The sequence below is a fragment of the Cavia porcellus genome, unplaced genomic scaffold, assembly GCF_034190915.1.
Source record: "Cavia porcellus strain 051 isolate PalLab524CR breed Dunkin Hartley unplaced genomic scaffold, mCavPor4.1 scaffold_33, whole genome shotgun sequence".
In the NCBI taxonomy this organism is placed as follows: Eukaryota; Metazoa; Chordata; class Mammalia; order Rodentia; family Caviidae; genus Cavia; species Cavia porcellus.
The window spans coordinates 22,952,387-22,976,818 of NW_026947516.1; the positions used below are offsets into that span (position 1 = coordinate 22,952,387).

At 30.7% G+C, this 24,432-nt stretch overlaps 1 protein-coding gene across 5 annotated transcripts in view; it reads left to right on the top strand.

Annotated features, from left to right (window-relative positions):
* Cnksr2 (connector enhancer of kinase suppressor of Ras 2) overlaps positions 1 to 24,432 on the top strand; it is a 284,365-nt gene that overhangs the window by 46,207 nt on the left and 213,726 nt on the right. For all 5 annotated transcript variants that reach the window (XM_063242887.1, XM_063242888.1, XM_063242889.1 and 2 more), the window contains exons 2-3: positions 910 to 1,073; positions 10,043 to 10,245. In XM_063242887.1, the coding sequence (XP_063098957.1) occupies positions 910 to 1,073; positions 10,043 to 10,245 (367 nt within the window). The remainder of the gene's footprint in view (positions 1 to 909; positions 1,074 to 10,042; positions 10,246 to 24,432) is intronic.

Below are 24,432 nucleotides of genomic sequence, written 5' to 3' on the forward strand. Positions count from 1 at the left end.
ATAGCACATTATGACTTTTTTCTCCCTGCTTGGTATAATTAAGATCAGTTAGTATATGTTAATTGCTTCATTTTTTGATATTCTTAATATACATTTCTAGAGAGTAAATATTATTAATCTAGTTCATTACGTATGCCTGGCCATTTCCTAGGATGTTGAAGCTAACATAGTGTGTAGCTGGCCAGCCATTTATGAATTGGATACTCTTAAAAATGATTGTTTCAAGAATATAAAATCCAATATTATTACCTACTTTGGGATTTTTTTTAATTGAGTAGAACGCAGGTATTAATAGATTAAGAAGTGCATCACAGATGAGAAAATTAAGATTAAGGGATCTGGGTCTGAAGAGGATGACAGATGAACACAGAATCAGGGAAGTCAAAGAAGAATTTTTGTGTGCTTTGTTTTTTATATGACAGAGATTTTAACATAGAAGGAGTCGATGAATTGGAAAAGTTGAAATAAATGAAGCAAGATTTTTTTAAAAATTCTCGAAGCAGTATTAAGGTGCTAAAAGATGAAGTTCTACAGCACAGAAAGATAATTAACCTTGTAAGAAGAAATTCTTTCTGAAATGGGGGTAAAGAAGAAAGAGAGAACTGGAACATAGGAGAATCTTTTACAATACTTTATAATTTATCATTCTGATAACATGTTCTGTAAGGAGAACTAGTGAGAAGGGAGATAAAGATTTTCAATAATTTCTGAAGAAAATTGAAATAGGAATCTTGCTACTAGGAATTTGAAGTGATATTTTTTCTTTTTCGCTATAGCCCCACATGTACATTGAGAAAAGGTGAATAGTGGATGAATCCAAAGTCAAGAATGTTTGGAGCTAGCACCTCTTGCCTTGTTCGTTCAAACTACTTTTTTTTCATTCTGGTGTTCAATATTTTCATTTTGTAGGTCTTGATGACTGTTTGCAGCAGTATATTAAGAACTTCGAGAGAGAGAAGATCAGTGGGGACCAGCTGCTGCGCATTACACATCAGGAGCTAGAAGATCTGGGAGTCAGCCGCATTGGGCATCAGGAACTGATCTTGGAAGCAGTTGACCTTCTGTGTGCTCTGGTGAGGACATAAATGTATACAAAGGGAAACTTTCTTTTTTTCCCTTTTGTTCCTTTAGTCGTTTTTTTTTCTGCTCTACTTTTAATCTAAGTTCAAGAAGTGGAAAAAATCTCCTAATTTTGAACTAATTGAATGCAATATTTTCCTCCTTCCTTGAATTTGTTATTATTAGTGCCAAATGACAAGTATATAACCTAACTGGTTGATGTTATATTTAGCTGTTACATTTAGCTGTTACATTTTTACACTTGATAAAAATAAGTTAGAGCTCACCAAGGAAGTTTACATAGCAACATTTTGGACACACAACTTTGTGCAATCAGGTATAAAATCCAATTTCTTCTAAAAGTTTTGGTTTTGTATCAGAAATACTAAGTAATCTTGTTTTACAAAGAAGTTTAAAATTATTTGATTATCTTTTACAAAATTTTTAGTCACTTTCTCCTTGTTGAACCACAGTAGCCACAACTTAAAGGGAAAGAAGCTTATTTTGGTTTACAATTTCTGAAGTTTCAGTCCCTGATTGGTTGCCTGGCAGAAAGAATCATGGAGGAAAGCCCTGGCAGAAGAAAGCTGCTCATGCCGTTGCTGCCAGGAAACAGAGAGTAAAGGGAGAAGCCAGGGAGGAAGATAAACCCTTCTAGGCCATGTCCCCAGTGACCCACCTCTAATCAAAATGTACTTCCTGACAGCAAGTCAGCTGTAGCAACCCCCATAATTGGATCATATTCAAAATCCTCACCTCTGAGCGCACGAGGCTTTGGAGGGACTTCCCAGATCTAAACCATAAAAAGTGGTTACTTTCTCATGTTAAAAAGCAATTCATAGACAAAAAGCCTCCTGCAAGATTCTTATAGGACATTATACATTCTGAGAAGAATATAATTTTTTTCCTGGTGAGGTAAATTGACATTAATGAGATTGTTTTTAAGTTCTTTCACTTATTTCTTACGGAGGGTAGAGATACATGGAGAAAAAATGAGCTGTGAAATGTGATGTCCTTTCGTGATTCTTGTCTTAGTCAGTTATTAATACTTGTGAACGAATTTACTGTGACTATAACTGTCTTATCTAAAATGGAAATAATAACTATCCTCAAAGTATTGTGAAAAATAAGTGAAATTGTGTTTGTATAGTACCTAATCAATGCCTTACACACAGCACACATTTAATAAATAGTAACTATTGAGGTGATTATGACTAAACAAAAATGGGTAGATAATTAAACACAATTCAATAATAAGTTAATCTAAAGGTCTGTATTGTCATATGTGGACAAGACCTACTTCCTGCCCTCTTGAAAAGCTGATCTTACATGTAAGTCTTATTTTCACTGTTATTTCTTCAAAAATGATCTTTAATTAGTTTCTCACCCTTGCTTCACCTAATCAGTACCTTCTACACACTGGTGTTCTCTCTCTCGTAATCCTCATCTCATTTTGTAATTATATATAGAAGGGTGTTTATTAGATTAATATTATTTTCTTTTATTAAATGATAAGATAAAAAATGGTAAGATATATGGGAAAAGCAGCTATGCTTATTAAACATGTAATATGTTGCACAAATGCTTAGAGTTAATGCTCAAGTAACATTTAAAAGTGGTGATATAGGAGTATTTTCATATTGTTTGCGGATCTTTTTATTTCCCTATTTCTGAGATAAATAATACAAACCGGGATATGCACTTTCATTCTTCTCTGAATCAAGTTGCATAAATCATGCCTAAAGTTAAAGATAGTCCCCAAGGTAAAGACCCACAGTATTTCTATCATATCAATTTCTAAATTTGAATCAAGGTGGTCTTAAAAGTATGATGGAAGTGGCCTGGAGATGGGCACATGATTTAGTATTTCCTTACTTGCCATGTCTTGTACAACAATAATAATTGTATGTCTGCTAAACAGAATGCTTTTTATTTTAAAGAGAATCAAAATAAAACAAAACAGACAAATGAGAAAAAAATAATGCAAGTAACATGGGATTTCAAACTAAGACAACAGATCAACAGTAGCTACCATAGTGTCTGTTTTCTTCGAAATAGTTGTCTATACTTTCACACATAGTAAATTAATAGAAAAATACTATAAAACAAATCAAAACAAAGGAAAAGCCTTAAGGGCCTTCAAAACCAGACAATAGGAAGTCAATAATGGCTACTATAATGTCTTTTGTTCTCTTCCAAATAGCTCTCCATACTTTCACACATATTGAAATCATATAATAGAAAACAAACTAAAACCAATCTAGATGAATAAAAGCATTATTGGACTTCAAACAAGATGATAGGAAATCCGTAATGATTCCCATGATGTTCATTTCCTTCAGTGTAGTTGTTCATCCATCACACATAATGAAATCAATTCTTGTAAACTCTTCAGGAGAAGTTCTAGGCATATACAAGCCTATACGTGTACATCTATCTGTATTCAGGGAGAAACAAAACAAGACAAAGTATAAGAAAAACAAGAAACAAAAGAGACAAATAACAATAATGAAGAGCCCAAACAATAACAATGTAGGCTTTCAAAACAAGCTGGTAGTAACATAAAAATGTTGTTGTTTTGTGTAGTTATCTTCAAAAATATAACTCAAATTACCAGATACAGACATGCAAAATTGATCTAATCCTATGAATGTTAACTGTTTTGTTTCAAAAACTAATAGAATTACAACCATCTTAGTAGTCATTAAGTATATATATATATATATATATATATATATATATATACAAATGTATATCTTTTTTCTTTTCTCCTTTTCCCTGAGTTATTTTCTCCTCCTTAAGCAGTTTCTTACTGTTACCATATTTATTATAAATTTTGTATATTATTTACTCTTTCAGTTTCTTACACTAGGAGACAATACGATATTTACACATGTGAGTTTGATTTATTTCACTTATTACTATGGTTTCAAGTTACACCCATTTACCTATAAAAGCTTCAATGTGGTCCTTCTTTACAGCTGAGTAGTATTCCATTGTATAAAAATACCATGTCTTTTTTATCCATTCCTCAGTTGATAGGCATTTGGGTTGTTTCCAAGATTTATCTATTAAAAATTGTGTTGCAGTAAACATGGGTGCACATAAATCACTTTGGTGTGATGTTTTCATTTCTTCTGGAAATTTGCCCAGAAGCGGAATAGCTGGGTCAAATAACCTCAAATCCAAGCTTTTGGAGAAATCCCCAGACTGATTTCCGAAGTGGTTGCACTGACTTATACTCCCACCAGCAGTGCAAAAGAATTCCCTTCCCCCCACAGCCTCTACAGCATTTGTTATTGGTTGTTTTCTTGATTCTGCTGGCCATTTCTTCTGGAGTGAGATGGAATCTTAGTGTTGTTTTAATTTGCATTTCTCTGATGACCAGTGATGCTTAACAGTTTTTCATGTATTTATTTGTCATTTGTATTTCTTTAGCTGAGAAGATAAACAGAACTATTTATACATGAAATACTTATGCGCTTTCACATTGCCAGTTTGAAGGAGGAAAGAAAGTTGATGACTGACATTATTATATACAATTATTGTAGATCTGTAGATTTTTGGGTCTGGCCCATTTATAAGACTGCTGACCTAAACCTACTTAAAAGTGTGAGATCAGAGATGCATGCCTGCATTATTTCTGATTTCACGCCATGGGGTTGTGATGAATCTCTTCATATGATGAGTTTTAATCCTTGTGCGGTTCTGGGTTTAAAAACTATGGTTATATCATTTGAATACTTAATTATGTGTTGAGTTTTTCTGTAATTTGACACAGAAAAAAACAGTAAGTCACTGAATTCCTGTTTTTCTGTTTATTTGGCAGTCACATTCCTGAAGAGGTCAAATATTTACTTTCTTTTTTAGCCTTTCTTTTTTGGTCAGGAACATTTAAAAAATTTTAATAACACATGTTTTCATTATATAATGATTATATTCATTGTGAAGAGTTGGAACCAGAATTGTCAGAATTGTTGATATCTTTTAGTTTGTTTAACAGGTGTTTTCTAGTGAATATGAAACAAATTTCTGACCACCTATTCTGATATATTTCTATATCCATTATAAAATCAGGAGGTAAGATGCCCTTTCAACAAGTTGAATGACTATACTTGGAGTTTTACTGTGGGACTGGCAACTATGTCTTGTTTCTGGTTTCTCCTGGACTTTCTACTTGATTATTACATCTATTATATTTATATATCCTTTCAGCAATTATACCTTCATGTTTAAACAGTGCTACCAATAAAAATGTGAATATTAGAAAGACAAGAGTCTATACTTTTAGGATGTATACAAGAAGACAGCAGTCTTTAAATGAAAATGTAGATTTAAAGCAAAACCCAGAGAAGAAAATTCAGGAATATTGCTGAACGATGCAGAAATAGTGGGTAAAATTTGCATTAGTATAGGATGAGGACCTGTTATTGAGCAACAAGATGGGAAAAATTATCTAGGCAAAAGAAATATCACATGTAAAGACAGAATTGTGGAAGAACATGGAGTGGTCAGTAGAAAACAAGAATATATTGGTTTGGCTGGTGTGGAGTTGGAAATAATATGGAAGGGCACATATTCCTTGGGTCACTTTATAATCCTTTGCTTAGAATTCTTTGCTATAATGCTTTATAATTCTTTGCTTAGAATCTAGAATCTTCCAATTCATGGTAGTTTCCTATACAGAAGGCTCCTTAGTCCAATCCATTATTTTTTCTTCAGCTTTCTGCCCAGTGTTTAGCACATAAAGGATGTTAAATCAGTGATACGTCACTGAATAAAACTTCCAACCTTTCTTCAAAGAATTGTGTAACTTTTTTTGTCTTGCCTATTCAGTGTTTGAAGTTTCTCTTCCTATTGTAAGAATCACAAAAAATCACCAATTTTTTCTATTGCTTTTAAGGTATACTGTATTTTTGTCTGCCGTGTCTTGAATTTAGTCATGATGTAGAATCAGTGTTATGGCAGCTGGATAAAAATCATGGATTTATTAGTCAGTTGTTCATTCATGCAACATATATATTAAATATCAGCTGTATTGCTTGCACAATGCAATCCAGAAGGAAGTAAGCTGTTAATGATTTGGATATGTATTAACTCTTTCATACTATTAATGCAAATATTTTGTATGCTTAAATAGAAAACAGAATATCAGCTGGAAGAAAAAAGGTATATATATCTTAATGTATAACCCTTAATTTGTGTTCTGGCAGTGTATCTTGTATAGGGAACTGTAAGTGAATCATTTATGACAGGATAAAAGCAGTTTTCACTTCATTCTTTACATACTTTTCATATAATAGGCACTTTGCATGAGAAATCTGATATTTGCAATTGCTAGTATTTGTTTCTTATCAATATAATTGCTTGGTTCATTCATCTCAAAATAATTTATTTTCTAAAATTCATTAATGCAATGCTTTTAGAACTTATATAGCTGAGTATTAAAACCTAAACACCTGCTACATGATATATTCAAAATAAGAAATGAATAAATGATACTGAAAAATACGTGGTGCCAATATTAAGTAATTTAAATAGTGACGATTTGGCACTAGTGAGGATTTAGCCCAGATAATTTTTCTAAAATATTACATGTTCCTTAATTTCTTTATATACTATATATATATATATATATATATATATATATATATATATATATATAAAAGTTTTTACATACATATAAATGAACAAGAAGACGAGTGTTAGTACCAATTCATCAAGACTAGACTGAGTGATTATATTGAATTAATTGTGAATTATGACTGATTCCTGGCACATTTTAGTGACCAAGTATAGAAACACATAGGAAATACATGGGACAGTAGAAGCAAATCTCTGGCATGCTTGGCACAGCAGGCTGTGTGTTATCATTGAAAGCTCTAAAAGTTTCACCATCACTGGGGCAAAGAAAACAGTTTAAATCCATTTCATGCCCATGTTTTGTTTTCTTGAGGTAGACCTTTCTGTAATAATAGTAATACAACATTTTCCTATGCATATCCAGTGGGAAAAATAAAGCAAGTGTATAGTGAATAAACCTTCATTTTAAAAATTTATGGCAGTACTTCTGATCACTATACTGGCAAAAGACAAAGGGACACTTCATTTAATTGTTGTTATCATTCTTTAAATGATAAGCAGTGGAGTGTAACTAACAATAATTTAAAAGCAAGGTGCAGTAAAGCATACACTTTCCTGAAAGGAGAGAAAGTGTCTGTGTTGACAATAATTGATTTTTGAGGCACTTAAAACTGAGAATTGTTGTGAAGAAAATTACCTAGTGAGAGTAGTCAAGCTCTCTTATAAAAATAGGGTTACATACAGATGAGCTTCTAAACTATTTTTATATCCTTATATATTTTTAAAAATGCTTTCGTATTATGAATATACCTAGTTACATTTGTTAACTAGGAAAAGTAAATTTGTTTTGTTTTACTTTTTATTGGTGGGTTTTAAGGGGTTTGTTTATTGTGTGATACTGGGAATCGAATATGCATAGCAACGCACATGCTAAGCAAGCACTCTAATATTGAAGGGACAATTTCCTTCTTCATTGTATGGTATATATTTTTTGTCTCCTGCCACTACATATCTCTTTTTTCCCCATGTTTTACTTCTGTTCCATATAGAATATTTTCTTAGGTGGTTTCCAAGATAGGAGACCTCAGGGTATGCTTTCCAGGTTGTATTCAGAAGATTTTTCTATGCCCTCATTCTTGAGTTACATTAGAAATAATTTTACTATCTTGAAGTTTGAAGATTTCAAGGTATTTTAGACTTCGGATTTTAATTTGTAATATTAGCATTATTTAAATTTTTTTCTTTTCTAATAAGTTGACATGCTAATGTTATAAGGTGAAATATTTTACATCAGTCTTCATAGAGGCTTAATGACTATAAATGAAAGACCAATTTCTGAGTTAATTGATTAGATTTCTCTCTAATAAAGTAATATGAACTTCTCTTAGAAAACATTATAATTTGTAAACATGGTTCTTCATTAAACCAATTAATAAACAAAAGTAATGTTGGTACTCTGTATTTCAGAGCAATAATTTAAAATGGGAAAAACCTGAAAATACTTTTGGAGAGATCAGAAGCATCACAATTAGTTGATGTAATTATACAGTAAATTGTTATGATCTACTCATGTGATAATATCTTTTATAAATTTAGAAGAGAATGTCCTTAATATAATTACAAGCTAGATAAAATTTGTCAAATATTTCACAGATAACCCATGATCAGATGCAGTAGCATTTGAATAGAAAGGTGTTCCTTTTGCACAAGCCAAATGTTTTAACTTGTGAGGTGAATATTGCAATTCAAATTAAAGAGTGAATACTTAATATAGTGTTTGTCAATAAAACAAATGTATAGGTTCAAATAAAGAGAATTATTTCAACAAAAATATAAATTTTCATCAGAGTGGTCATATTTTTATCACTATTAAATCTGTAAGTGGTAATATATGTTATAATTTGCTAGTTAATGTTTATGTGTGAAAAATCTCATCTCCATTTTGTACCATTAATTTCTCTTTTGTTAGATTACCATAAGAAAATAACCATTTAAATTTCATATAAAGTAGATACCAAGTGGTTGTTGGTGTACAGTTAAATTATTTTTGCCATTTGTTTCCTTTTTTATAACCTTTTGTTCATACTTCACTCCATTCAATGCTAAAGGAATGTGGTAGCGACCTTCCCCAACAGATGGGATACAGTCACTTTTAACAAGCCATCTACTCTTAAGCACTGAACTCTGAAAAAAAAACATTAAAAAAATTCCCTATGCCTCATTTTTTTCAACTGTGAAAAAAGATACAATCTAGCAGCCTCTAAGGCCCAAGTAAATTCTAATATTCTTTGGCTTCTATGATGGTATATACTTTTAATTTTACATATAACAGTAATATACCTACAGTACTAAGTTATTTAATCAAGGGCATCATTTGATCTTCTTAACTACAATTTTTATGGGTGTTTTAAATCTTACAATTAGGTGTTGAACTTGAGTTTTGATTTATGAAAACTTTATTTGAGGAAATAGTATAATTCTTTACCATTTGAAGATGGTAAATGTATTCAGAAATATATTTATATTTATGAACTTAGCCATTATTTAAAATAGGTTATAGACAAAAATATTTGGAATAAATTAATAGTACTAGATATTAAAGTGAGGACAAGAAAAGAGGAAGACAGATACATGCACTAAGAATTACTAAGAATTCACTATACTTGGTTTGGTTGTGCTTTACATTTTAATGTGAGCTAAGGTAGCTAGGACAAAAATAAAAATAATTTAGCTTCACAACTGATGTTATAAAAAAGAGGAAGTATGAGCCAGGGATTTTGTTCAGCAGCTCAAGCACACTTGCCTGGTTAGGGCAAGGTCGTAAGTTCAGTTCCTGGTACCAAAAAAAAAAAAAAAAAAACAAAGAAACAAAAAGAGGAAGTATATTAGTAGTCCTGGAAAAGCAGAATTTTTCCTTATATCATATTATAACAGAAACTTATGAATCGTTTTTCAGCGAACACAAAAAAGAGGTATTCTATTTTATATGATTTAATTGAATAAATAATAGAACAATAATTGACTATAATAGTTTCACAAGTAATGAACTTAGGTTTTGGTTTTTAAAAATAAACTCTTGAATCCTTACAATCTTGCTTTATCAAGTGGCATAGTTTAATGGAGACATCATTCTGTATCCATGGTGATACATAACATTCCTTATTTCTATATGTCTCATTTCCTCAAATCCTCATTTGGACTATGAGGTGTGCTAGACAGGAATCTTATCTTACTCATTTGTAACCCAGGTAATATGCCTATTATCTGTGCATAGTGAAATAGTAAATATTTTCATGAATGAAAAAATACTGACTTTATTTGATCCCCAGTACTGAGAATAAAAGAAAAAGACAAAAGAAAAAAATACTGACTTTAATCTATTATCTTTTCTATAACTCAGAATTATGGCTTGGAAACCGAAAATCTAAAAACTCTATCTCATAAGCTGAATGCGTCTGCCAAAAATCTACAGAACTTCATAACAGGAAGGAGAAGAAGTGGTCATTATGATGGGAGAACTAGCCGAAAATTGCCAAATGACTTTCTGACATCGGTTGTGGATCTAATTGGAGCAGCCAAGAGTCTGCTTGCCTGGTTGGACAGGTAAAATCTTTCGCATGTTTCCTAATTAACCCCTCCTCAGACACCTGTTTTCAATAATATTATTTCATTTGTTCTTTAAACTTATACAGATATGATTACCAAGTAATAGATATCTAATTACAGTTCATCACAATAAAGGAGTATCATTAAATACATATTAAACTTTTGTGAAATTTATATCCAAATAAATATCTAGTCAGTTTATCTCAGACAGAAAATACCTAAACTGTTTCATAATCAGTCATTTATCTGTAATAACAAAATTTCTATTATTCCTTTGTGACTTGATTTTCTTTATTTTTTTATTTATCATGTTTTAGGAAGTGATTATTGGGGTTCTAATACTATTTTAAATGGCTATGTTGACACTGACACTTTCATGTCTTCTTATACTTGTTTTATTCATTCTCTATTTACATCGTGCAGGTTGTGGTACTATCAACAGTTTTTTAGTTTATTTTCACTTTTATTGGAGAACATAAAACAATAGAAAGGTTTTTATGATATAAAATGAAAAAATTAGGCTAAGATGAGATATATGGTTAAACACTGTACCCTATTACAACTTCTTCTTAAAAAACAAAAATAAGTTTTCTACTTTCAGTTTTTAAATTTTTGGTAAGGGACATACACTACATTATACTGAATGAACAATAAAAATGTAAGATATTTTAGTATAAATTGATAGTATGCAATTTTACTGCAATGTTTTCTTGATAAATGTCTATAGGACATGCATGTACACACATATCAGCCTGTTTGACATTTAAGGACATGAAGCCTTATATTAAAACTAAAATATTTGTATTTTTAAGGTAAAGTTAAAATAATTTTGCTTATTTGCACTGTCAATGTTTGAGTGTCTAGCCACCATTTATGCTTTGATTTTGTGACTTTAGCAACTATTTCTTAAGATGACAACGAGTAATGTTATCAACTAGTGATTCTATGATGATAATTTTTTGAATTTGGTATTGTTCTACCCTTCTTTTCTTTCTTTTGAAAGAAATTTTCTTTCTTTGAAAAAAGAGAAAAATATGCAATATAACAACCATTGTTAAATTTTCTTTCATTCTGTTTTGAAAACCTATATTATTGTTTTTTGAGTTTGCTGTTGTGTTTTGTGCTTTTTGTTTTTCTTTTTTGACTTTTCTCTTTTCAAAATAAAAAAACATTTCCTAGTTTTATATTATTTAAAGTTGTGTATAGTAACACATAAAGTGATAACAATATATTAAATCCAAATCTGAACTCTAAGTTATACATTAGTATTGATAATTATTGGGCAATATGATTGTTTGCATTATAACCTCATTTTATTTAATTTAATTCTCAGAATTATCTCAGCTTGTGTTCATGACTTGTTTAACATAGATGGATTCTGCATAAATTATACATATAATTACCAATGGTCAGTGGGTAAAATAAGACTTAAATTTCATACTTGTATTGAGAGGTGGCTTAGTAATTAGAAATTTAAAGAACACACTAATTTTACTTTGATCTTTTACTAACACCTGTAATTGTAAACTTACTCAGCTTTTATATATTTATTTAGCAATTTACATTATATGTACTTTTAAATCTGGTATTATAGTGATTGATAATGTCTTTATTTTCTAATTATAGAAATGAATATATAAAATCATATAAATGGCTTTAAACAATATAATAGCCTCTGATATTTTATTATTATTTTTATGAAGATATTATTTTTATCATCTAATAAGACAATCTTGGTAAATGCCAGTTCACCTATGTATAGAAAAATAACATATATATTTTTACACTTACACAAATCACATTAGAATGCAGGTTGTTACCAATTATTGTTCTGTGTTTACCTCACAGGAAGAAAAAATATGACAAAAAAAACCTCAAGGAAATAAACCATGTATTCGGCTTCTATTTTTTTAAAGAGAAAAAAATAACAATAAAATAGTTTCAAAGCAGGCTAGTAGGAGAGTTACAATAATTAAAAAGATTCTGATAGTGCACATTTTGTGTTATACTATACCATGATGTGTTATTAGATCAAATAAAAGACCACTTGACATTTGGTCCATGAGAATGAAATAAGATTTGAAAAGAAAGACAAATCGTGATAACTTTAAAATCTCCTGTTGAGACTTTTGTAAATTTAAAAAAGAAATCAAATTTTATATTTTGAAGATGTTTTTCAGAAAAACTCAGCTCCAGGCTGGCTTGCCTTACTGATGCTGCATTAAAAGATTAAATTTTTGAAGAAAAGAAAACGAAGAAGAAAAATATATTAAATTCTATACCGTGCTAATATATTTGTACTTTATGAGAAAGACAATAAGGAACTGTTTAGTGGGGAGAGGCACTGGGGAAATGTTTAGGATCATTGCACTGTTGGGGTCTGTGAATTTCAAGGATTATTTGCAATACAGTGTTGGAGATTAGTAAAGGATAAGACTAGAAGAAAGAAACCAGTTAGAATTTTAAGGAATTAAAGGTTCTTTTGCCGGTGATTCTGATGCTAATATTGATGAAAATACCTCCACTCTTATTTGATCAAAATAATGGATTGACTTACTATTACACATAGAAAAACTCAGACATATTGAAAACCAAATGGCAAGTGGTGGATCCATAATTTAATTCTGACAGACTGACTACAGAGTTTATCCTCTGTAGTATTTGTTGATATTTTTTGTTAAAGGAATCATAATGAGAATGAGAGTTATAAATATTGAGGTAGATAAGTAAACTTGTTGACCAGTAAGATCTAGAGAAAAAGAGAAAGGAAGACATTGGAATGAATAGACGTTTTTTATTTGACTGCTCTGGTGAATTATGGTACCCTTTTCAAAATAAGAGAACTAAGGAGAGTATCGGAATTGATTCCAGTTATCCTGCTCAGTTTCCATACTTCTTAGACCTTTCTAATATGCTATAATGACTTATTTTTATGTGTTTTGTTTATCGTTTTCACCTGACTCCTCTGTATATGATACATACTTCAAGAGAGCAAAGATTTTTTCCTGCTATTTGTTCAATAATATAGTTATCTAGAAGTTTCTAACTTGTAATGAATATATTGCAGTTTCTAGCTGCTCAGTGAGTATTTTTGAGTGAATGAGTAGAAGTGGATAAGGAATGATCCCTGGAGGTCACCAGTAGTTGAAGGATGGTTAGAACTTTAACTTTAATGGAAGCAAAGAAAGTAAAGAGTTTTGAGGAAAAAAGAAAGTCAGTACAGTGAAATGGTTCTATGAGATTTAGGTATAAAGTAAAGAACAAAAATGTAAATAAGGGAATCAGGATATATATGACTTTAGTTGGTTGGAAGTTAAGGTAAGGGAGAACTCTGAATAACTATTTCTGTTAAATGGTTTGTATTTTTAAAAATAAATAGTTTTTATAGGATAGTTTGTATAATATTAGCTTCCCATTTTCACCAGTTTTCAGTGATCTTTTAGTGATAATGGAAAAGAGCAAAGAAATTCTGCATGGGTTGTGGAGCCTTCCCACTGCTTTCTTCTCTGCCCTGGGATGGATGAATATCTTAACCACGCTTTGGCTTATGTGAATTTCAGAAAATACTAGGGCCAATTTAAATGTAATAGAAATTTATCTGTAATTGTATCAAGTGAAATGTTTAAACTGTTTGTTCTCCTAGCAATTGTTTGTATGTGTGTAAGTTATGTTTTTATTCCTGTCAAAGAAAAAATGTTTTATAGATAGTAGCAAAAATGCAAGCCAACACTCCATATTTCTTTGTTCTACAAACTTTACATAGTAAACAATGCATGTTAATCAAATGTTAGAGAGGGCAAAAAGGTAGTGTTTTATATGACTGTTACTGTGGATCCCAAAGATGAAATGTGGTATAGCATGAAAAAAAGAGAGCTGAGAAATAGTTAAATTTCAGCTCTGACCCTAGCACTTGATTGTCTGACCCGTAGCCTCTCTTTCTATTGTCTTTATAGAATAAAGATACAATAATTACAGAATTTGAGGTTCTCTTCTAAACACTAATATTTTATAATTAACTGATCTTGTTAATCAAAGCCATGTGAATACTTTTATTTCTCTTTGTATAATGTTAAAGAATAAACAGTGACAATTTTGCTTTTGTCTTTGATTATAATTTAAGTCTCTATCCTTTCTCTAAAAAATTTAGCTAACATTTAGTTTTGAAGTAAAACTAATTTGTAAGGCAAGAATGTATCATTTTATTTTTTGGCTTATGAGGAAATCAAAATTTAAATAATCAGTTGTAAAATATTCATAAAATGAGATTGACAAAAATTTCTTAATATTTTGGTTTGTCAATATAGATTTCATTTAATCTGGCAGGTTTAAAATGACCACTGAAATGAAGATTGCCAACTATTTGATCTCTAATTTTAGTTTATTCCTTTGGTATCCTGTAGGGTGTAGTTCTACAATTGAAAGAGAAAAGTTTTTTCAGTTAATTATGGTTATTTTGACATTAAATAACTGGTTTCAGTTTAAACAGTGATGCTTTCGACATTAAAATATTTTCCTTACAGTTCGGAGAGTACTTGCATATGCAACACATTATTTGGGCTTATTGTAGTTTTATGTCATTGAAAGATGGAGAAAAGAAAAATAAAGTGTAGGTAAACATCTTTTAATTTCATTTTGGATATTCTGCTACTTGCTTTGTAGTCTTATCAAACAACCCACTGAATTATCGAAAAGCATGTATAATTGCCATTTTGTATATGATACATCAAGTAACTTGCCTAAAGAAATCTATCTAGTATGAAAATCATACTTAGAAACTACTTTTGTCTAACACCAAGATCTTACTTTTCCTCTTCATATTCTTTTGTTATGATCTATCTTTTTCTGAACAGATGGAATCTTTGGTATTATTGAGGGAAATATTCCTGGGACAGGAAAATTGAAGTAAGTGTTTAGCTTTTAATAGGTTTTTTAAAAACTACACAAAACACTTTTTTGGTTTTTGCCCAGATACTCCAAATTCTTATGTAAATTTATTTATTAAAAATGGTTATTTCACTATTAACATAGAAATTTTATTATTTTCTCTGATTTTTAATATTGATACTATCATTGTTTATAAAATATCTTTCAAAAATCATTCTATTTTGAAGATATCAATGAGATATTTTTGATACTGAAAAACTTTAAAATGTTTAGGATATAAGAATTAGGGTGCTAGGAACATAATATGTAGACTTCACAAAAGCTCCAATTTTATTGGCACTTCCATTTTAATGAAATTTATTTTCAGAAAGCAGCTTTGTGCATTTAAGAAAGGTAAAATCTAAGGCTTACAAAAATCTCCTTCCTTCCCATTTAAAATACTGACTTAAACAGCAAATGTTGCTAGGGAAGAGGTCTCAGAGGTGAATCACAGTTGGTAGCTTTACTTTTTATTTTCAATGCATGGTTTACTTCCTATTTTTAACTTACATCCTGTGATTTTTGACACCTCACCTTTCTTGCAGTTTTCTCTGACATTACCAAATCAATCATTAGTTGGATGTTTACAAATCATTATATATATATATATATATATATATATATATATAGTATAGCAGTATCAACAAATATAATCAAATTTATTAAAATAAATTTATTTCACTATAGGGAAAATGTATCTTCTGTTACTTGTATTACTATGTAGTTGTAAATTGTTTGTAGAACACCTTTTAAAACTATTCTGTTTGGAAGGAGTTAATGAGATTGCTTGATATTGAAAACCTTTTACATAGTTAAGACATAAGAGTTTAAGGTATAAGGAAAACATTTTCTTTGTAGAAAAGATTTATTGACTCTTTGGCCTTATGTAAGAAAGTGATTAATTTTTTTTCGACTATTGGAAATTTTAGGATACAAATTAGTTTGGTACCAACAAATTGTATGAAACCAAGAAAACAACTACAAATATAACCTAGCAGGTAATGTGGTTCATTGTTGTTCATGTTACATCCTCTCATGTGCTCATTACTCCTCCTTTAGTACTCCTTGCTTTAGTGAAATTAGCACTGTACTGTTCGTGGACTCTCCTAAGGTTTCAGCATTACCATTTGACTACCAGAAACAGAAAAGCATTCTATATTTTTCTTTCCTTTTTTTTTTTTTTTGGTCTTTTTGTGACATGGTCTCACTATGTAGTTCAAGTTATCCTTGGACTCATTGTGTAGCCCAGGCTGGCCTCAAATTTACAGCTATCCTGCATCAGCCTCCTGAGTGCTGGATTATGAGTGAGCACTACCACACCCAGCTTACATCCTTTATTTTTCTTATTGGCTTCTAATTTGTTTAGGATTTCAGAACCATCAATAGCCTTTCTAAAAATGTTATGCTTTTTTGAGACATATGTAAGAAAATAGTTTCATAGGCCATAAAGCTTTGCAATAGAGGGTAATATAAGCTTTGTTTTATATATAACATGATTTAAGAAGAATGATTGATTGCTCGTTTTAAAATTTGAATAAGATTTGGATAAGATAATTCATGTGCAAGCTATTTGTTGATAAACCTAGTATTTCATCTATTTTTTTTCCTTTTTGACATTTAAGGGCTTTCTTGCTTTAAATGTAACTTCCTTTACTTAGAATTTCCTTTACTTACTTTTGTAAATAGCCTGTGCTCTAGTTTATGGTTTCTTTAAAGAACGAAGTTCCCTGTTTTTTTTTTTTTTTTTAATTCATGTTCAGTTACTTTTACAAAGATCCGTGTCTTTTGTCACACAGATGATCGCTGAGTCCTGATTCACTGGTCATCTTTGCTGACCCATAAAACTTGGAACACTATCAGGCTTTTACAATAATTTGTATATGTAGCCATATGGATTAAATCATCATAAGAAACAGTAATATTTACAAAGTAAGGATGATGTGTAAGGATTGTTACCTGTGATTTGCCTATAAGACAGAAACTTGAGAGGGATTCTTAATCATTACAAAAGAAAATCTTTTCCTTGGTATGTGTTTGAACTTTTTTGCTCCCATTATACTTGTCCTACTTATAATATGATTGGGTCCCAAGTTTTTGAATATGGCCAACTTGAGGCAGCTTTTTATAAGGGAGGCTTCAAAGACATTCTGTGGAAAATAAAAGTACACAGGAACAAGGGCAGTAAACAAAGCCAAGTACAGGAAGGGTAACTGAAAAAGTAACCCGCAAGACCCAAATGCAGAATCGAGTGGTTTGTTGTTATGTCTGCTTATGTTGACATAATCAGTAGGGATTCTCTCCTTACAACAAAATAATTAGGTATAATTCTATTAAATTGAGTATTCTAAAGAGATAAATAAACACCAAAATGCAACCAAAAGCATGATCATATCACTGGGTAACAGGCACTAACTAAAATTAACTGCATAATACCAAGAGAGTCTTTCCATTCAATTGATCCCCAGCCTTTATCAAAATAAAAGGAGATAGACAGACAGACAAAGGCAAAAAATCTCCTAACTCCTCCAAAGCTTATCCATTGTGTATCAATAAGGAAGAAATAAAAATCCAAACCAAATCACTCAAATGTGTGAAATGATAAAAGACGAAACAAAGAAACCCAGATCAATAAAGCATTCAGTGAGCTGAAAGGTGATGTAACTAGACTGATAATGGACTTAATTAATAGAATTTTCAGTGAACTTAAAGAACACAGAAATAAAAATCTAGAAGAAATAACTAAAATGACACAAAATATGAATGATCATTCTAGCAAGAAATTAGATACTCAGTGGTAGGTTATATACAAGTAACATACTTAACCTTTTAAAAAACAGATAGAGTAAAAGTCAAAGGATAAAAAACAATATTCTATGCCATAGTAACATGAAAACAAGCAAGAGTATTATCCTATTTTCAGGTAAAGTGGAGTTCACGCCAAAATTTATCGGAATATACAGAGGCCACTACATACTGGTAAAGGGAGAAATTTAATAGGAACAGATAACAGTTAAAAACATGTATATTGAATACCGGAATCCCCAATAACATAAAAATAGCACTGGACACAAAAGATAAGATGAAGATCAACATGTTCATGGCAGAGTATAGCTAAACCTCACATTCCTAAGTGGACTGATCTACTAGGCAAAAAATAAACACATAAATATCAGAGTTGAACATCTTAAATGATGGACTTTATAGAATGTTCAATCCAAAAAAACACAGAATAAAAATTCTTCATAGTTTTACATCAAACTTCAAAATATGCCACATCCTGGAACATAATGCTTCCTTAAATTCAAAAGAGTGGAAATAATACCATGAATATTATCAACTCATAGTGCAATTAAATTAGAAATCAATCAGTGACAAGAAACCACAGAAATTAGGCAAATGTGGCGATTAAACAATGGGTCACAGAATAAATCAAAGGAAAAATTAAACATTTTATAGAATCAAATGATTATGCTAGTACAAAATAGTACAACTGATGGGACAAGATGAGAACAGTCCTAAGACAGAAGTTTATTGTTGTAAGTGCCTACATCAGAAAAACAGACCAATTCCAAATAAATAACCAAATGATTCACCTCAAGTTCCAAGGAAATAAAATACAAATAAAAAGTAGTGCAAGCAAGGAAATTATAAAGATCAGAGAAGAAATTAACGAAATTGAGAGGATGAAAAGCATTACACAGAAAAAATGAATCAAAGATACTGTTCTTTTAAAGGATAAACAAAATAGAGCAACCCTTTGCTAAGCTTTCCAAAAGAAGCAAAGATTCATATCAATGTGCTTATAAATGAAAAAGGAAAAATCAAAATGGATACCCCCAAAATCCAGAGTATTATTAGTGACGAGTTTGAAAACTTTTACTCAAGTAAATTGGACAATCTTGAAGGGCAGAATTCTAGATGCTTAAAATTACCAAAACTGAACCAAAAATGATATGCTAAAAATCCAATAACAGGCAATGGAATTGAAGCACTAATAAAATCCTACCAGCTGACAAAAGCCTATGAGCCTAATTCCTTGCTGAATTTTGTAACACTTCAGGAAAGATCTAATGCCAATACTCTTCAAATTCTTCATTGAAATTAAAAGGTAATGCCTACTGCCAAACATGTAAATGGAAGCCAGTAGTTATCTGATACCAAAAGCAGGCATAGACTTCCATAAAAGTGAACTGTAGACCAATCCCTTTGATAAATATACTGTGGGTGTAACACCCCTCGATAAGATACTGGCACAGAGAATGCAAAACATTGTCAGAAATGTCATACATAATGACCAAGTTGGCTTAATCCCTGGAAAGGAAGGATGATTCATAATATGTTAAATGTATTACATGATATGAATGAAAGTACAAAAATCACATGATCATCTCAATAGGTGGAGAAAAAATCTTTGACCAAGTCCAACATCCATTCATGATAAAATCCCTGAAGAAAATAGGTATATTTCTCACCTTAAAGGCACCTTATCTCAATGACAAACCTCATGCCAAGATCATATTAAATGAGATAAAATGGAAAGTGTTTTTCTCTAAAAATCAGGAAGGAAAAGTGTGTCTACTCTCAATACTTTTGTTCAATGTAGACCTTGAAACTTAAGCCAGAGCAACCAAACAACAGGAAAAAGAAGAGATATGTATAGGAAAGGAAAAAATAAACAATCTTCAATTTAATAAAAACAAACCTAATTATTTTGTTGTAAGGAGAGAATCCCTACTGATTATGTCAACATAATTGGAGTCTGGCTGCTTACTTTTTCAAACTGTCCTTATTCACTGATGACATGATCTTTGATGTGAAACATCAAAAAGTTTCCACCAAATGACTCCTGGAACTATTAAATTTAGTCAAGTAGCATCATACAAAAGCAACACAAGAATCAATTATTTCTGTACAATGAATTTACTGAGAATGATATCAAGAAAATAGTACCACTCACAATAGCTTCAAAAAATTTACCTAATCAAGAAATTGAAAGACCTCTATAATGAAATCTGTAGTACTCTAAAAAAGGAAATCGATGAAATCACCAGAAAATGGAAAGGCACCCTGCCCCTAGACAGACAGAGCCAGTATTGTCAAGATGTCTACATTATCAAAAATGATATAGATTTAATGTAATCCATGTCAAAATACCAGCACTATTCTTCACAGAATTATAAAAAAAAAATAAGGCTATAGTTAAGTTAGTTTTAGGAATATTTATGTACCTTGAGATCATAACCATAGTGAATAAACAAAATATACAAACTTAAGTGTTAGATGATCCTCTTACATGAGAAACCAAATGTATAAATAATAAAAAAGCAAGTTAAAACTTGGAAAATAAAAATTGTAACTTTCCAAATGGGAAAGGTATTTAAAGTTAGAGGTGAGAGGGTAGTGTTGAGACAGAAAAAGGTAGTAAAAAGAGATGAAAATATGATATTTACATGCAAGAACTCTCCATCATAAGCATGTTCATTATGTATTGTAAACATGTACCAATAAAAATACGATTGTTCAAGAAAGAAAAAAATGTGCCTTAGGATTAAGTATGCTACAGGAATCCAGTCATCATATCGAGTGGGGAGGATGCCTCAAAGATCAAATTAAATTCGTTTTAGTATTTCTGGAGAAAATAATGCTGTACTTCATTTATTCATTTTCAAGTGAAGTGTTTAGATTTCATGAACAGATTCTGGCTTTTAAGAATGTCATAGAAACCAAACTCTTTTGTAATCATGCCAGAAGCATTTTTGAATTCTTTATTTAAAATACCAGTTTTTATGGTGCAATGAAACAAAAATAATCTTAGATAATTTTTGATTAATGATTTTCTACAAGAAATGCTTATGTTTTACATTACTTAAAAATAATTCTATTGAGACCTAACTTTAATTTTATAACATTGACCCCTTCTAAGTGTACAGTTTCATGGATTTTAATAAATTTAAATCCAGTTTGAAAACATTTCTAAAATCCAGTTTTAGAAAAGTTACTTTGGGTTAGTTTTTTAAAAGAACCATTTTTGCATGTAATTAAATAGATTAATTATTTTACACTGATTTTACAATTATAATTAATGCTATATTGATTCTTAATTTATCCTTCAATTGTAGGAAAAATGTTAAAAATGTACTGGAGTTAGAGTGGGAATAGTCAATTTGGAGTGGAAGACATCCCATAATCAGTGTTATGTACAGTGGTTGATCACAACTACTATATGTGTTTAAGTTTTGTTAATTGTGAAAATAAACATATTTCCATTAACTTCCCTCCAAATACTGCCCCCTCTTCAAATTCACTTACCACATTGTAATTATCACTTTTGAAAGATAATCTGAAAGTCCTTTTTTGTGACTGTATAGGAGTTGTGATAAAAATGCAGTGAATCTTGCTGAGTACCATTTAATGGAAAGGCAAGCTTTAAAAACACTGTGATGTGTCCTCATCTGCCTTATTCACCAGATCTGCACCATGCAACGTCTGGCTTTTCCGCAAAGTCAAAATGACCATAAAAGGTAAAAGTTTTGAATTGATTCAGGACACGGAGGCAGCCTTGATAGCAACTAAAAACACAAAATGAACTGTTTCAGAAAGTGGTAACAACTATGGAATAAGTGGTTTGGACAATAGAGGATTTGAGGGCATTAATGGCAATGCACTTTTAACTGTAGTTTAAAGTGTAGTTTAAATTTTTAAAAATTTAAATATTTGGTGTATTTTTCAGTTATGCCGTGTAGAGTCATTTAGAAAACCATATATTAAAAATCACTGGGAAAAGAAGTGTTATATAATAGATTGTACTGGGGCAATTGGTTAAAAGCCTTTGGAAAATAAATTGTAGAACATATCTTTTGTTCACTAAAGTAAATTTTAAGTACATCAGTTATATAAATGGAAAACATAAGTCCATGAGAAAGAAAAACTGTAGGAAAAAATTATTTCTAGAAGTGTATTTTTTATCTATTAAAACCAGGATACAATATAAAATAGTGTACTATTTTTCTATAAAAATGTGACAAAGTAGCAAGTCAGAAAAGCTGGAAAAATGAACAAAAATGAGAAGTCAAGAGATGCTGTATACTGTATGAATATTCAAGTTTATAAGCAAAGTAGCACCAAAATATAATAGATGATTGTATAAAGTAGATAATTAAAAAATGAAAATACAGAAATTGCTGATGTGTGTATTAGCAATTGCAATGTATGTATTAGTTTAGAACAAAGCTTCTAAGGTATGTGAAGCCATAATGGAAAAAAGTAAAAGAAGTCATAGAAAATATACCCTTATATTTACATACTTCATCTCCTTTCTCAAAAATTGATAGAGAATTGCTCAACAAAGAGGGAGTCAGAATTGCAAGAGCTGAATACCACCACCAGACAGTAGAATGTAATTGACATTTTTACAGCACCTGATTCAACAATAGCAAACTTTTCAATTGTCTGAAGAATGTTTACTAAGATAGACCATATCGATATTATAAAACAAACTTCAACAAATTTTTAAAATTTGAAGCTGTGTAATAGAATCAAACTAAAACTCAACACATTTCTAAGAAATCAATTGGTAAAATAAGAATGATCGAGGAAAATAATAATTCAATATGATGAAAATAAAGCATAATTTTTGGCACAAAACTAAAGCTCTGCAGAAAGGGCTTTTTATAGCGCTGTATATTGGTATCAGAGAAGAAGAAAGATCTCAAATATTTTACATAACTTCTCATCCCAAGAAAATAGAGAATTAAGAGCAAAATAAGCACAAAACAAGTATAACAATAGTGGTAAAACAGATATGAATGAAATTGAAAAATGCAGTACAGAAATCATCTAAATTAAAAGGTTAGTAAAGCAATAATATAAATAACTATATAAATTTGGCAGCATAGATGAAGTAGAGCCATGTCTTGAAAAGTGAAAACCACTGTAATTTAACTCTGAATAATCTTGTGTAATAGTCTTTCCTTATCCATAATACATGTGCCAGTACACCCAGTAAAACTATCAATATTACAAAACCCTTTATTACCTGGTTTTTCTAATACACACATACTTATGATAAAGTTCAGTTTATACATTTGGCACAGAGTAAGAGATTAACAACAATAATAAAATAGAACATATTACCACAATAGAGCACAGTAAAAGCGATGTGAATGTGGTTTCTCTCAAAATACCTTATTGTAATTACACTTTTGATGTTGGTATGAGTTAGTACAATACCTAAGTAATGAAATGAAGAGGGATTAATAACAGGCATTGTGATGGTAATCTGAATACAAGCACTGTGTTGCCACAGAAATCAATCTGATAACTGAGACAGCTCCTGGTAAATAATAGGCAAATAGCTTGTATACCATGGACAGCGTGGACAAAGGGTTGATTCACATCCCAGGCGGGACGGAATAGTAAAACCCATGATTTCACCATACAAATGGCATACAATTTGAAATTATGAATCATTTATTTCTGGAATCTTTTACCTTTTTATTTTTAATTATTTTGGCATTTTTTTTGAGACATGTAGTATACTTCTACGTAGTGCAGACTGGTCTTCAATTCGCTTGTATAGCCCAAGCTGATCCTCCTATCCCAAGCTTCCCCAGTGTCGGCATTATAAACATGAGCCACTGTGCCAGCTTTTATTTAATATTTTTGAACTGTATTTCTAGGTAACAGAAATCACAGCAAAACTGCAGAAAAGAAGGGACTACTATAACTACTAAAGTACCTAGTGTTTAGAAATTCATTGGGGTAGTGAAAAGAAAAGCTCAAGGCCCAGGTGACTTTGCTGGTGAGTTTTATCTATCTGTACCAATTATGCACCACCAGAAACCAAAGAAGAGAATATTTCCCAATTAATTTACGAGGCAATAATTCTGATTAAAAAAAAACAGTCAAAAACAGTGCAAACAACAAACCCATATTTTTTGTGAAGTTAAAGACCATCAACAAAGCATTAGCCAGCCAGTTCCAAACATGTATACATAGAATTATACAGTATGATTAAGTAGTATTCTATGTATATAAAGCTGTGTTTCAAGCAAATTAAAAGAAATTAATATCTATGATACCCATGGGCTAAAGGATAAAATTATGTGATAATATGACTTAATGTGCAAAAACATTTACTATAATTCTATATCTATTTGTCAGAGAAAAAATTATCAGCACATAGGAGTAGAGTGAGTTGCTTAAACTTGATAATAACTGTATGTAAAAGGTATGTTGCTAACCTTATTCCAGTGATGGTGA